Below are 15678 nucleotides of genomic sequence, written 5' to 3' on the forward strand. Positions count from 1 at the left end.
ATTGAGAAATGGTACTGCAGAATTCCTGGAATTTCGGGAAAACCGGGAATTTTTGTTGTTCAAAAAACAACTTTGATTTTTTTCCTAATTAAGGGAAATGTTTTGACGGTGGAACGGTTGAAATCAGATGAAAAATGTGGGAGTTGTGGAACTTTGAAAAATGTCCCATTGATTTAAATGGGAATTTCCCAAAAATGTGGACTTTTGGGAAAAGCGGGAATTTTTTTTTTTGAAAATGGTTAAAAACTTGAATGGTCTGAATGAGTTGAAATGGTTGGTGTTGGAATGTTTCCAAATCGGTCGAGAAATGTTGAAGTACTAACGTGTTGAATTGAGAAATGGTACTGCGGAATTCCTGGAATTTCGGGAAAACCGGGAATTTTTGTTGTTCAAAAAAACAACTTTGATTTTTTTCCTAATTAAGAGGAATGTTTTGACGGTGGAACGGTTGAAATCAGATGAAAAATGTGGGAGTTGTGGAACTTTGAACAATGTCCCATTGATTTCAATGGGAATTTCCCAAAAATGTGGACATTTTGGGAAAAGCGGGAATTTTTTTTTTTTTTTTAAATGGTTAAAAACTTGAATGGTCTGAATGAGTTGAAATGGTTGGTGTTGGAATGTTTCCAAATCGGTCGAGAAATGTTGAAGTACTAACGTGTTGAATTTGAGAAATGGTACTGTGGAATTCCTGGAATTTCAGGAAAACCGGGAATTTTTGTTGTTCAAAAAAACAACTTTGATTTTTTTCCTAATTAAGAGGAATGTTTTGACGGTGGAACGGTTGAAATCAGATGAAAAATGTGGGAGTTGTGGAACTTTGAACAATGTCTCATTGATTTAAATGGGAATTTCCCAAAAATGTGGACATTTCGGGAAAAGCGGGAATTTTTTTTTGAAAATGGTTAAAAACTTGAATGGTCTGAATGAGTTGAAATGGTTGGTGTTGGAATGTTTCCAAATCGTTCGAGAAATATTGAAGTACTAACGTGTTGAATTGAGAAATGGTACTGCAGAATTCCTGGAATTTCAGGAAAACCGGGAATTTTTGTTGTTCAAAAAAACAACTTTGATTTTTTTCCTAACTAAGAGGAATGTTTTGACGGTGGAACGGTTGAAATCAGATGAAAACTGTGGGAGTTGTGGAACTTTGAAAAATGTCCCATTGATTTCAATGGGAATTTCCCAAAAATGTGGACATTTTGGGAAAAGCGGGAATTTTTTTTTTGAAAATGGTTAAAAACTTGAATGGTCTGAATGAGTTGAAATGGTTGGTGTTGGAATGTTTCCAAATCGGTGGAGAAATGTTGAAGTACTAACGTGTTGAATTGAGAAATGGTACTGCAGAATTCCTGGAATTTCGGGAAAACCGAGAATTTTTGTTGTTCAAAAAACAACTTTGTTTTTTTACTAATTAAGAGGAATGTTTTGACGATGGAACGGTTGAAATCAGATGAAAAATGTGGGAGTTGTGGAACTTTGAAAAATTTCGCATTGATTTCAATGGGAATTTTCCAAAAATGTGGACATTTTGGGAAAAGCGGGAATTTTTTTTTTGAAAATGGTTAAAAACTTGAATGGTCTGAATGAGTTGAAATGGTTGGTGTTGGAATGTTTCCAAATCGGTCGAGAAATGTTGAAGTACTAACGTGTTGAATTGAGAAATGGTACTGCGGAATTCCTGGAATTTCGGGAAAACCGGGAATTTTTGTTGTTCAAAAAAACAACTTTGATTTTTTTCCTAATTAAGAGGAATGTTTTGACGGTGGAACGGTTGAAATCAGATGAAAAATGTGGGAGTTGTGGAACTTTGAACAATGTCCCATTGATTTCAATGGGAATTTCCCAAAAATGTGGACATTTTGGGAAAAGCGGGAATTTTTTTTTTTTTTTTAAATGGTTAAAAACTTGAATGATCTGAATGAGTTGAAATGGTTGGTGTTGGAATGTTTCCAAATCGGTGGAGAAATGTTGAAGTACTAACGTGTTGAATTGAGAAATGGTACTGCGGAATTCCTGGAATTTCGGGAAAACCGGGAATTTTTGTTGTTCAAAAACAACTCTGATTTTTTTCCCTAATTAAGAGGAATGTTTTGACGGTGGAACGGTTGAAATCAGATGAAAAATGTAGGAGTTGTGGAACTTTGAACAATGTCCCATTGATTTCAATGGGAATTTCCCAAAAATGTGGACATTTTGGGAAAAGCGGGAATTTTTTTTTTGAAAATGGTTAAAAACTTGAATGGTCTGAATGAGTTGAAATGGTTGGTGTTGGAATGTTTCCAAATCGGTGGAGAAATGTTGAAGTAGTAACGTGTTGAATTGAGAAATGGTACTGCGGAATTCCTGGAATTTCGGGAAAACCGGGAATTTTTGTTGTTCAAAAACAACTCTGATTTTTTGTCCTAATTAAGAGGAAAGTTTTGACGGTGGAACGGTTGAAATCAGATGAAAAATGTGGGAGTTGTGGAACTTTGAAAAATGTCCCATTGATTTAAATGGGAATTTCCCAAAAATGTGGACTTTTGGGAAAAGCGGGAATTTTTGTTTTGAAAATGGTTAAAAACTTGAATGGTCTGAATGAGTTGAAATGGTTGGTGTTGGAATGTTTCCAAATCGGTGGAGAAATGTTGAAGTACTAACGTGTTGAATTGAGAAATGGTACTGCGGAATTTCGGGAAAACCGGGAATTTTTGTTGTTCAAAAAACAACTTTGTTTTTTCTCCTAATTAAGAGGAATAGTTTGACGGTGAAACGGTTGAAATGCGTTGACAAATGTGGAAGGAGTAGTCGCCAGAAAAAAAGGGTGGAAATAGGGTTTGGAAAACTAGGAATTCTGCAAAATCCTGGAATTTTTTTGAAATTGGAAAACGAGTAGTTTGAATTTCCAAAATGGTGAAATGTGTTGAAGTTAGAATTGTTTGAATCGGCTGAAAAATGTGGAAATGGTGGAAGTTTGAAAAATGTCCAATTCATTTTGAATGGGGAAAAATGTCCTGGGAAAACCTGGAATTCTGGGAAATCTGGGAATTTTTGGAAGTTGAAAAATGTGAAATGAGTAGTCGCCAGAAAAAAAGGGTGGAAATAGGGTTTGGAAAACTAGGAATTCTGCAAAATCCTGGAATTTTTTTGAAATTGGAAAAAAATTAGTTTGAATTTCCAAAATGGTGAAATGTGTTGAAGTTAGAATTGTTTGAATCGGCTGAAAAATGTGGAAATGGTGGAAGTTTGAAAAATGTCCAATTCATTTTGAATGGGGAAAAATGTCCTGGGAAAACCTGGAATTCTGGGAAATCTGGGAATTTTTGGAAGTTGAAAAATGTGAAAGGAGTAGTCGCCAGAAAAAAAGGGTGGAAATAGGGTTTGGAAAACTAGGAATTCTGCAAAATCCTGGAATTTTTTTGAAATTGGAAAAAAAGTAGTTTGAATTTCCAAAATGGTGAAATGTGTTGAAGTTAGAATTGTTTGAATCGGCTGAAAAATGTGGAAATGGTGGAAGTTTGAAAAATGTCCAATTCATTTTGAATGGGGAAAAATGTCCTGGGAAAACCTGGAATTCTGGGAAATCTGGGAATTTTTGGAAGTTGAAAAATGTGAAAGGAGTAGTCGCCAGAAAAAAAGTGTGGAAATAGGGTTTGGAAAACTAGGAATTCTGCAAAATCCTGGAATTTTTTTGAAATTGGAAAACGAGTAGTTTGAATTTCCAAAATGGTGGAATGTATTGAAGGTTTGAAGGGTTTGAATCGGCTGAAAAATGTGGAAATGGTGGACGTTTGAAAAATGGCCAATTCATTTTGAATGGGGAAAAATGTCCTGGGAAAACCTGGAATTCTGGGAAATCTGGGAATTTTTGGAAGTTGAAAAATGTGAAAGGAGTAGTCGCCAGAAAAAAAGTGTGGAAATAGGGTTTGGAAAACTAGGAATTCTGCAAAATCCTGGAATTTTTTTGAAATTGGAAAACGAGTAGTTTGAATTTCCAAAATGGTGGAATGTGTTGAAGTTAGAATGGTTTGAATCGGCTGAAAAATGTGGAAATGGTGGAAGTTTGAAAAATGGCTAATTCATTTTGAATGGGGAAAAATGTCCCGGGAAAACCTGGAATTCTGGGAAATCTGGGAATTTTTGGAAGTTGAAAAATGTGAAAGGAGTAGTCGCCAGAAGAAAAGTGTGGAAATAGGGTTTGGAAAACTAGGAATTCTGCAAAATCCTGGAATTTTTTTGAAATTGGAAAACGAGTAGTTTGAATTTCCAAAATGGTGGAATGTATTGAAGGTTTGAAGGGTTTGAATCGGCTGAAAAATGTGGAAATGGTGGACGTTTGAAAAATGGCCAATTCATTTTGAATGGGGAAAAATGTCCTGGGAAAACCTGGAATTCTGGGAAATCTGGGAATTTTTGGAAGTTGAAAAATGTGAAAGGAGTAGTCGCCAGAAAAAAAGTGTGGAAATAGGGTTTGGAAAACTAGGAATTCTGCAAAATCCTGGAATTTTTTTGAAATTGGAAAACGAGTAGTTTGAATTTCCAAAATGGTGGAATGTATTGAAGGTTTGAAGGGTTTGAATCGGCTGAAAAATGTGGAAATGGTGGAAGTTTGAAAAATGGCTAATTCATTTTGAATGGGGAAAAATGTCCTGGGAAAACCTGGAATTCTGGGAAATCTGGGAATTTTTGGAAGTTGAAAAATGTGAAAGGAGTAGTCGCCAGACAAAAATTGTGGAAATAGGGTTTGGAAAACTAGGAATTCTGCAAAATCCTGGAATTTTTTTGAAATTGGAAAACGAGTAGTTTGAATTTCCAAAATGGTCGAATGTATTGAAGGTTTGAAGGGTTTGAATCGGCTGAAAAATGTGGAAATGGTGGACGTTTGAAAAATGGCCAATTCATTTTGAATGGGGAAAAATGTCCTGGGAAAACCTGGAATTCTGGGAAATCTGGGAATTTTTGGAAGTTGAAAAATGTGAAAGGAGTAGTCGCCAGAAAAAAAGTGTGGAAATAGGGTTTGGAAAACTAGGAATTCTGCAAAATCCTGGAATTTTTTTGAAATTGGAAAACGAGTAGTTTGAATTTCCAAAATGGTGGAATGTATTGAAGGTTTGAAGGGTTTGAATCGGCTGAAAAATGTGGAAATGGTGGAAGTTTGAAAAATGGCTAATTCATTTTGAATGGGGAAAAATGTCCTGGGAAAACCTGGAATTCTGGGAAATCTGGGAATTTTTGGAAGTTGAAAAATGTGAAAGGAGTAGTCGCCAGACAAAAATTGTGGAAATAGGGTTTGGAAAACTAGGAATTCTGCAAAATCCTGGAATTTTTTTGAAATTGGAAAACGAGTAGTTTGAATTTCCAAAATGGTCGAATGTATTGAAGGTTTGAAGGGTTTGAATCGGCTGAAAAATGTGGAAATGGTGGACGTTTGAAAAATGGCCAATTCATTTTGAATGGGGAAAAATGTCCTGGGAAAACCTGGAATTCTGGGAAATCTGGGAATTTTTGGAAGTTGAAAAATGTGAAAGGAGTAGTCGCCAGAAAAAAAGTGTGGAAATAGGGTTTGGAAAACTAGGAATTCTGCAAAATCCTGGAATTTTTTTGAAATTGGAAAACGAGTAGTTTGAATTTCCAAAATGGTGGAATGTATTGAAGGTTTGAAGGGTTTGAATCGGCTGAAAAATGTGGAAATGGTGGACGTTTGAAAAATGGCCAATTCATTTTGAATGGGGAAAAATGTCCTGGGAAAACCTGGAATTCTGGGAAATCTGGGAATTTTTGGAAGTTGAAAAATGTGAAAGGAGTAGTCGCCAGAAAAAAAGTGTGGAAATAGGGTTTGGAAAACTAGGAATTCTGCAAAATCCTGGAATTGTTTTGAAATTGGAAAACGAGTAGTTTGAATTTCCAAAATGGTGGAATGTGTTGAAGTTAGAATGGTTTGAATCGGCTGAAAAATGTAGAAATGGTGGAAGTTTGAAAAATGGCTAATTCATTTTGAATGGGGAAAAATGTCCTGGGAAAACCTGGAATTCTGGGAAATCTGGGAATTTTTGGAAGTTGAAAAATGTGAAAGGAGTAGTCGCCAGAAAAAAAGTGTGGAAATAGGGTTTGGAAAACTAGGAATTCTGCAAAATCCTGGAATTTTTTTGAAATTGGAAAACAAGTAGTTTGAATTTCCAAAATGGTGGAATGTGTTGAAGTTAGAATGGTTTGAATCGGCTGAAAAATGTGGAAATGGTGGAAGTTTGAAAAATGGCTAATTCATTTTGAATGGGGAAAAATGTCCCGGGAAAACCTGGAATTCTGGGAAATCTGGGAATTTTTGGAAGTTGAAAAATGTGAAAGGAGTAGTCGCCAGAAAAAAAGTGTGGAAATAGGGTTTGGAAAACTAGGAATTCTGCAAAATCCTGGAATTTTTTTGAAATTGGAAAACAAGTAGTTTGAATTTCCAAAATGGTGGAATGTGTTGAAGTTAGAATGGTTTGAATCGGCTGAAAAATGTGGAAATGGTGGAAGTTTGAAAAATGTCCAATTCATTTTGAATGGGGAAAAATGTCCTGGGAAAACCTGGAATTCTGGGAAATCTGGGAATTTTTGGAAGTTGAAAAATGTGAAAGGAGTAGTCGCCAGACAAAAATTGTGGAAATAGGGTTTGGAAAACTAGGAATTCTGCAAAATCCTGGAATTTTTTTGAACTTGGAAAACAAGTAGTTTGAATTTCCAAAATGGTGGAATGTATTGAAGGTTTGAAGGGTTTGAATCGGCTGAAAAATGTGGAAATGGTGGACGTTTGAAAAATGGCCAATTCATTTTGAATGGGGAAAAATGTCCTGGGAAAACCTGGAATTCTGGGAAATCTGGGAATTTTTGGAAGTTGAAAAATGTGAAAGGAGTAGTCGCCAAAAAAAAAGTGTGGAAATAGGGTTTGGAAAACTAGGAATTCTGCAAAATCCTGGAATTTTTTTGAAATTGGAAAACGAGTAGTTTGAATTTCCAAAATGGTGGAATGTATTGAAGGTTTGAAGGGTTTGAATCGGCTGAAAAATGTGGAAATGGTGGAAGTTTGAAAAATGGCTAATTCATTTTGAATGGGGAAAAATGTCCTGGGAAAACCTGGAATTCTGGGAAATCTGGGAATTTTTGGAAGTTGAAAAATGTGAAAGGAGTAGTCGCCAGACAAAAATTGTGGAAATAGGGTTTGGAAAACTAGGAATTCTGCAAAATCCTGGAATTTTTTTGAACTTGGAAAACAAGTAGTTTGAATTTCCAAAATGGTGGAATGTATTGAAGGTTTGAAGGGTTTGAATCGGCTGAAAAATGTGGAAATGGTGGACGTTTGAAAAATGGCCAATTCATTTTGAATGGGGAAAAATGTCCTGGGAAAACCTGGAATTCTGGGAAATCTGGGAATTTTTGGAAGTTGAAAAATGTGAAAGGAGTAGTCGCCAAAAAAAAAGTGTGGAAATAGGGTTTGGAAAACTAGGAATTCTGCAAAATCCTGGAATTTTTTTGAAATTGGAAAACGAGTAGTTTGAATTTCCAAAATGGTGGAATGTATTGAAGGTTTGAAGGGTTTGAATCGGCTGAAAAATGTGGAAATGGTGGAAGTTTGAAAAATGGCTAATTCATTTTGAATGGGGAAAAATGTCCTGGGAAAACCTGGAATTCTGGGAAATCTGGGAATTTTTGGAAGTTGAAAAATGTGAAAGGAGTAGTCGCCAGAAAAAAAGTGTGGAAATAGGGTTTGGAAAACTAGGAATTCTGCAAAATCCTGGAATTTTTTTGAAATTGGAAAACGAGTAGTTTGAATTTCCAAAATGGTGGAATGTATTGAAGGTTTGAAGGGTTTGAATCGGCTGAAAAATGTGGAAATGGTGGACGTTTGAAAAATGGCCAATTCATTTTGAATGGGGAAAAATGTCCTGGGAAAACCTGGAATTCTGGGAAATCTGGGAATTTTTGGAAGTTGAAAAATGTGAAAGGAGTAGTCGCCAGAAAAAAAAAGTGTGGAAATAGGGTTTGGAAAACTAGGAATTCTGCAAAATCCTGGAATTTTTTTGAAATTGGAAAACGAGTAGTTTGAATTTCCATAATGGTGGAATGTGTTGAAGTTAGAATGGTTTGAATCGGCTGAAAAATGTGGAAATGGTGGAAGTTTGAAAAATGGCTAATTCATTTTGAATGGGGAAAAATGTCCCGGGAAAACCTGGAATTCTGGGAAATCTGGGAATTTTTGGAAGTTGAAAAATGTGAAAGGAGTAGTCGCCAGAAAAAAATTGTGGAAATAGGGTTTGGAAAACTAGGAATTCTGCAAAATCCTGGAATTTTTTTGAAATTGGAAAACGAGTAGTTTGAATTTCCAAAATGGTGGAATGTGTTGAAGTTAGAATGGTTTGAATCGGCTGAAAAATGTGGAAATGGTGGAAGTTTGAAAAATGGCTAATTCATTTTGAATGGGGAAAAATGTCCCGGGAAAACCTGGAATTCTGGGAAATCTGGGAATTTTTGGAAGTTGAAAAATGTGAAAGGAGTAGTCGCCAGAAAAAAAGTGTGGAAATAGGGTTTGGAAAACTAGGAATTCTGCAAAATCCTGGAATTTTTTTGAAATTGGAAAACGAGTAGTTTGAATTTCCGAAATGGTGGAATGTATTGAAGGTTTGAAGGGTTTGAATCGGCTGAAAAATGTGGAAATGGTGGACGTTTGAAAAATGTCCAATTCATTTTGAATGGGGAAAAATGTCCTGGGAAAACCTGGAATTCTGCAAAATCCTGGAATTTTTTTGAAATTGGAAAACGAGTAGTTTGAATTTCCAAAATGGTGGAATGTGTTGAAGTTAGAATGGTTTGAATCGGCTGAAAAATGTGGAAATGATGGACGTTTGAAAAATGGCCAATTCATTTTGAATGGGGAAAAATGTCCCGGGAAAACCTGGAATTCTGGGAAATCTTTTTGGAATTTTTCAAGGGAAAGGCCGCGATTCATGAATAAGCTGAATGGTTTGAATCTGGGAATTTTTGGAAGTTGAAAAATGTGAAAGGAGTAGTCGCCAGAAAAAAAGTGTGGAAATAGGGTTTGGAAAACTAGGAATTCTGCAAAATCCTGGAATTTTTTTGAAATTGGAAAACGAGTAGTTTGAATTTCCAAAATGGTGGAATGTATTGAAGGTTTGAAGGGTTTGAATCGGCTGAAAAATGTGGAAATGGTGGACGTTTGAAAAATGTCCAATTCATTTTGAATGGGGAAAAATGTCCTGGGAAAACCTGGAATCCTGCAAAATCCTGGAATTTTTTTGAAATTGGAAAACGAGTAGTTTGAATTTCCAAAATGGTGGAATGTGTTGAAGTTTGAAGGGTTTGAATCGGCTGAAAAATGTGGAAATGGTGGACGTTTGAAAAATGTCCAATTCATTTTGAATGGGGAAAAATGTCCTGGGAAAACCTGGAATTCTGGGAAATCTGGGAATTTTTGGAAGTTGAAAAATGTGAAAGGAGTAGTCGCCAGAAAAAAAAAGTGTGGAAATAGGGTTTGGAAAACTAGGAATTCTGCAAAATCCTGGATTTTTTTTTAAATTGGAAAACGAGTAGTTTGAATTTCCAAAATGGTGGAATGTATTGAAGGTTTGAAGGGTTTGAATCGGCTGAAAAATGTGGAAATGGTGGACGTTTGAAAAATGGCCAATTCATTTTGAATGGGGAAAAATGTCCCGGGAAAACCTGGAATTCTGGGAAATCTTTTTGGAATTTTTCCAGGGAAAGGCCGCGATTCATGAATAAGCTGAATGGTTTGAAGTTGGAACGGTTTGGATCGGGTGAAAAATGGGGAAGGTAGAGCACGCTAAAAATCTGGAGAAGAAGAAGAAGTAGAAGAATTTGAATAAATAGATGAATATTTATTCCCATTAATTTCCCATGGAAAGTTTCCAACTTTGAATATTCCTGGAATTTTGCAACCCTATGGCCGAGCCATACCAAAGACCATAAAAATGGGAGCCATTACCTCCCTGCTTGGCATTCAGCATCAAGGCTTGGAATTGGGGGTTAAATCACCAAAAATTATTCCCGGGCGCGGCCACCGCTGCTGCTCACTGCTCCCCTCACCTCCCAGGGGGTGACCAAGGGTGACGGGTCAAATGCAGAGAATAATATTGCCACACCGAGTGTGTGTGTGTGTGTGTGTGTGTGTGTGACAATCATTGCTACTTTCTTTTAAAGTCACCACCCAAATGTGCACCTTCCAGGTTTGTGGTGCACGGCCTGACGCCGGGGGAGAGCTACGTGTTCCGCGTCCAAGCCGTCAACGTCTTCGGGCTCAGCGATGAATCCCAGGAGTCGTCCCCCGTGGAAGTGGAGTCGGCCCTCGGTGAGTGGCCGAGACCGCAAAAAGCACCGACAACCTGTCATCGTTGTCAAAGTCGTCTAAGAAAGATTGAGAAGTGTTGTGCTGTTTGGTTGTTCTGCCAGGTGGGGGGGTTCAGTGTGGTATGTATCATGCAATCACTCAGTGTGGTATGTATCATGCAATCACCCCCAATCACTCAGTGTGGTATGTATCATGCAATCACCCCCAATCACTCAGTGTGGTATGTATCATGCAATCACCCCCAATCACTCAGTGTGGTATGTATCATGCCCCGCCCCCAATCACTCAGTGTGGTATGTATCATGCAATCACCACACACCTGACTTTGTATCAGCACTCCCCCAACTCACAGACACACAGCGTGTGCAGCAGGCCTCATTGTGTCCAGAGTCGCCTGGATTTACTACTGAAACAGAGTGAACTATGGAGTATGATTGTGGTAAAGTTGTATCTCAATCTGTGTGTAATCCAATTCACGTGTGTACTCATTTGTGTGTCTGTACATCAATCTGAGTGTGTGAGTTGGAGATCTGCGTATGTGTGTTTTAGGTCCGTTTACATGTGTTTTAGATCCACTTACATGTGTTTTAGATCCGTTTAAATGTGTTTTAGATCCGTTTAAATGTGTTTTAGATCCACTTAAATGTGTTTTAGATCTGCTTACATGTGTTTTAGATCCGCTTACGTGTGTTTTAGATCCGTTTAAATGTGTTTTAGATCCGTTTAAATGTGTTTTAGATCCACTTAAATGTGTTTTAGATCTGCTTACATGTGTTTTAGGTCCGGTTACATGTGTTTTAGATCAGTTTACATGTGTTTTAGATCCGCTTACTTGTGTTTTAGATCCGCTTACATGTGTTTTAGATCAGTTTACGTTTGTTTTAGATCCGTTTATGTGTGTTTTAGATCTGTTTACATGTGTTTTAGATCCGCTTACTTGTGTTTTAGATCCGCTTACATGTGTTTTAGATCAGTTTACGTTTGTTTTAGATCCGTTTATGTGTGTTTTAGATCTGTTTACATGTGTTTTAGATCTGTTTACATGTGTTTTAGATCCGCTTACTTGTGTTTTAGATCCGCTTACATGTGTTTTAGATCAGTTTACGTTTGTTTTAGATCCGTTTGTGTGTTTTAGATCTGTTTACATGTGTTTTAGATCTGTTTACATGTGTTTTAGATCCGCTTATGTGTGTTTTAGATCCGCTTACGTGTGTTTTAGATCTGTTTACATGTGTTTTAGATCCACTTAAATGTATTTTAGATCTGTTTACGTTTGTTTTAGATCCGCTTACGTGTGTTTTAGATCTGTTTACATGTGTTTTAGATCTGCTTACATGTGTTTTAGGTCCGGTTACATGTGTTTTAGATCTGCTTACATGTGTTTTAGATCCACTTACATGTTTTAGATCCACTTACATGTGTTTTAGATCAGTTTACATGTGTTTTAGATCCGCTTACATGTGTTTTAGATCTGTTTACATGTGTTTTAGGTCCGGTTACATGTGTTTTAGATCAGTTTACATGTGTTTTAGATCCGCTTACTTGTGTTTTAGATCCGCTTACATGTGTTTTAGATCAGTTTACGTTTGTTTTAGATCCGTTTATGTGTGTTTTAGATCTGTTTACATGTGTTTTAGATCAGTTTACATGTGTTTTAGATCCGCTTACTTGTGTTTTAGATCCGCTTACATGTGTTTTAGATCAGTTTACGTTTGTTTTAGATCCGTTTATGTGTGTTTTAGATCTGTTTACATGTGTTTTAGATCTGTTTACATGTGTTTTAGATCCGCTTATGTGTGTTTTAGATCCGCTTACGTGTGTTTTAGATCTGTTTACATGTGTTTTAGATCCACTTAAATGTATTTTAGATCTGTTTACGTTTGTTTTAGATCCGCTTACGTGTGTTTTAGATCTGTTTACATGTGTTTTAGATCTGCTTACATGTGTTTTAGGTCCGGTTACATGTGTTTTAGATCTGCTTACATGTGTTTTAGATCCACTTACATGTTTTAGATCCACTTACATGTGTTTTAGATCAGTTTACATGTGTTTTAGATCCGCTTACATGTGTTTTAGATCTGTTTACATGTGTTTTAGATCCGCTTACATGTGTTTTAGATCTGCTTACATGTGTTGTAGATCCGGTTACATGTGTTTTAGATCAGTTTACATGTGTTTTAGATCCGCTTACTTGTGTTTTAGATCTGCTTACATGTGTTTTAGATCAGTTTAGGTTTGTTTTAGATCCGTTTATGTGTGTTTTAGATCTGTTTACATGTGTTTTAGATCCGCTTACATGTGTTTTAGATCAGTTTACATTTGTTTTAGATCCACTTACGTGTGTTTTAGGTCCGCTTACATGTGTTTTAGATCCGCTTACATGTGTTTTAGATCAGTTTACGTTTGTTTTAGATCCGCTTACGTGTGTTTTAGATCTGTTTACATGTGTTTTAGATCTGCTTACATGTGTTTTAGATCCACTTACATGTTTTAGATCCACTTACATGTGTTTTAGATCAGTTTACATGTGTTTTAGATCCGCTTACATGTGTTTTAGATCTGTTTACATGTGTTTTAGATCCGCTTACATGTGTTTTAGATCCGCTTACATTTGTTTTAGATCAGTTTACGTTTGTTTTAGATCCGCTTACGTGTGTTTTAGATCTGCTTACATGTGTTTTAGATCTGTTAACATGTGTTTTAGATCCGTTTAAATGTGTTTTAGATCCGTTTAAATGTGTTTTAGATCCACTTAAATGTGTTTTAGATCTCCATACATGTGTTTTAGATCCGCTTACGTGTGTTTTAGATCCGCTTACGTGTGTTTTAGATCCGTTTAAATGTGTTTTAGATCCACTTAAATGTGTTTTAGATCTGCTTACATGTGTTTTAGGTCCGGTTACATGTGTTTTAGATCAGTTTACATGTGTTTTAGATCCGCTTACGTGTGTTTTAGATCCGTTTAAATGTGTTTTAGATCCACTTAAATGTGTTTTAGATCTGTTTACATGTGTTTTAGATCCGCTTACATGTGTTTTAGATCTGTTTACATGTGTTTTAGATCCGCTTACGTGTGTTTTAGATCCGCTTACATGTGTTTTAGATCCGTTTACATGTGTTTTAGATGTGCTTACATGTGTTTTAGGTCCGCTTACATGTGTTTTAGATCTGTTTACATGTGTTTTAGATCCACTTACGTGTTTTAGATCCACTTACATGTGTTTTAGATCTGTTTACATGTGTTTTAGATCTGTTTACATGTGTTTTAGATCCACTTACATGTGTTTTAGGTCTGTTTACATGTGTTTTAGATCTGTTTACATGTGTTTTAGATCTGTTTACATGTGTTTTAGGTCCGCTTACATGTGTTTTAGATCTGTTTACATGTGTTTTAGATCTGTTTACATGTGTTTTAGGTCCGCTTACATGTGTTTTAGATCTGTTTACATGTGTTTTAGATCCGTTTACATGTGTTTTAGATCCGCTTACATGTGTTTTAGATCTGCTTACATGTGTTTTAGATCTGTTTACATGTGTTTTAGATCCATTTAAATGTATTTTAGATCCGCTTACGTGTGTTTTAGATCCGTTTAAATGTGTTTTAGATCCACTTAAATGTGTTTTAGATCTCCATACATGTGTTTTAGATCCGCTTACGTGTGTTTTAGATCCGTTTAAATGTGTTTTAGATCCGTTTAAATGTGTTTTAGATCCACTTAAATGTGTTTTAGAGCTGCTTACATGTGTTTTATGTCCGCTTACATGTGTTTTAGATCCGCTTACATGTGTTTTAGATCCGCTTACATGTGTTTTAGATCAGTTTACGTTTGTTTTAGATCCGCTTACGTGTGTTTTAGATCTGCTTACATGTGTTTTAGGTCCGGTTACATGTGTTTTAGATCCGTTACATGTGTTTTAGATCCGCTTACATGTGTTTTAGATCCACTTACATGTGTTTTAGATCTGCTTACATGTGTTTTAGGTCCGCTTACATGTGTTTTAGATCTGTTTACATGTGTTTTAGATCCGCTTACATGTGTTTTAGATCTGCGTACGTGTGTTTTATAGCCACATACATGTGCTTTAGATCCACTTACATGTGTTTTAGATCTGTATACGTGTTTTTTAGATCCGGGTATGTGTGTATTAGATCCACGTATGTGTGTTTTAGATCCACGTATGTGTGTTTTAGATCCACATACGTGTGTTTTAGATCCGCTTACGTCTGTTATAGATCCGGGTATGTGTGTTTTAGATCCACGTACGTGTGTTTTAGTTCCATGTACTTCTGTTTTAGATCCGTGTACATGTGTTTTAGATCCACGTACGTATGTTTTAGATCCGCATACGTCTGTTTTAGATCCGTGTATGTGAGTTTTAGATCCGCGTACGTGTGTTTTAGATCCGCTTACGTCTGTAATAGATCCACGTACTTCTGTTTTAGATCCACGTACGTCTGTTTTAGATCCGTGTACGTGTGTTTTAGATCCGCATGTGTGTGTTTTAGATCTGCGTACGTCTGTTATTGATCCGGGTATATCTATTTTAGATCCACGTACGTGTGTTTTAGATCCGTGTATATGTGTTTCAGATCCGTGTATATGTGTTTTAGATCCGTGTACGTGTGTTTTAGATCCGAAACAAAGGACAAAAACGTTCTATACGTGAGGCCCCAAGTGTACTGTAGGCCAGTGGTCCCCAACCACCAGGCCGCGGCCTGGTACCGGTCCGTGGATCGATTGGTACTGGGCCGCACAAGAAAAAAATGAATAAATAAAATAAAAATAGAAATAAATGTTTTCTACTTTTTTATTTTTTTTATTTTTTATTTTATTAAATCACATCATAAAAAACACAATTAGTGCACCAACGCAAAAAACCTCCCTCCTCATTCACTCTCATTCGCACAAAAGGTTTTTTTCTTTCTGTTATTAATATTGTGGTTCCTACATTATATATCAATACAGTCTGCAGGGATACAGTCCGTAAGCACACATGATTGTATTTTTTTTATGACAAAAAAACCCCACCTGTTCCCAATTAGCCTGTTCACCTGTGGGACGTTCCAAATAAGTCTTCGATGAGCATTCCTCAACTTTATCAGTCTTTTTTGCCACTTGTGCCAGCTTTTTTGAAACATGTTGCAGGCATCGAATTCCAAACAAGCTAATATTTGCAAAAAATAACAAAGTTTTCCAGTTCGAACGTGTCATGTCTGTGTGATCATGTTTTGTTTTAGTAATGTTCGGTTTAAATTTTGGACTTTTTGTGCACTTTTGTTTTGTTTTGTCACCATAGCAACCATTAGTTTCACCTGTCACGTCACGCACCTGTTC

General features: G+C 36.4%; 1 protein-coding gene across 6 annotated transcripts in view; it reads left to right on the top strand.

The window, feature by feature from the left end:
• The window catches only part of myom2a (myomesin 2a), a 197152-nt gene that overhangs the window by 149154 nt on the left and 32320 nt on the right, over positions 1-15678 (top strand). For all 6 annotated transcript variants that reach the window (XM_072916091.1, XM_072916092.1, XM_072916093.1 and 3 more), the window contains one exon: positions 10221-10342. In XM_072916091.1, the coding sequence (XP_072772192.1) occupies positions 10221-10342 (122 nt within the window). The remainder of the gene's footprint in view (positions 1-10220; positions 10343-15678) is intronic.

Source organism: Nerophis lumbriciformis, linkage group LG25 (genome assembly GCF_033978685.3).
Source record: "Nerophis lumbriciformis linkage group LG25, RoL_Nlum_v2.1, whole genome shotgun sequence".
NCBI lineage: Eukaryota > Metazoa > Chordata > Actinopteri > Syngnathiformes > Syngnathidae > Nerophis > Nerophis lumbriciformis.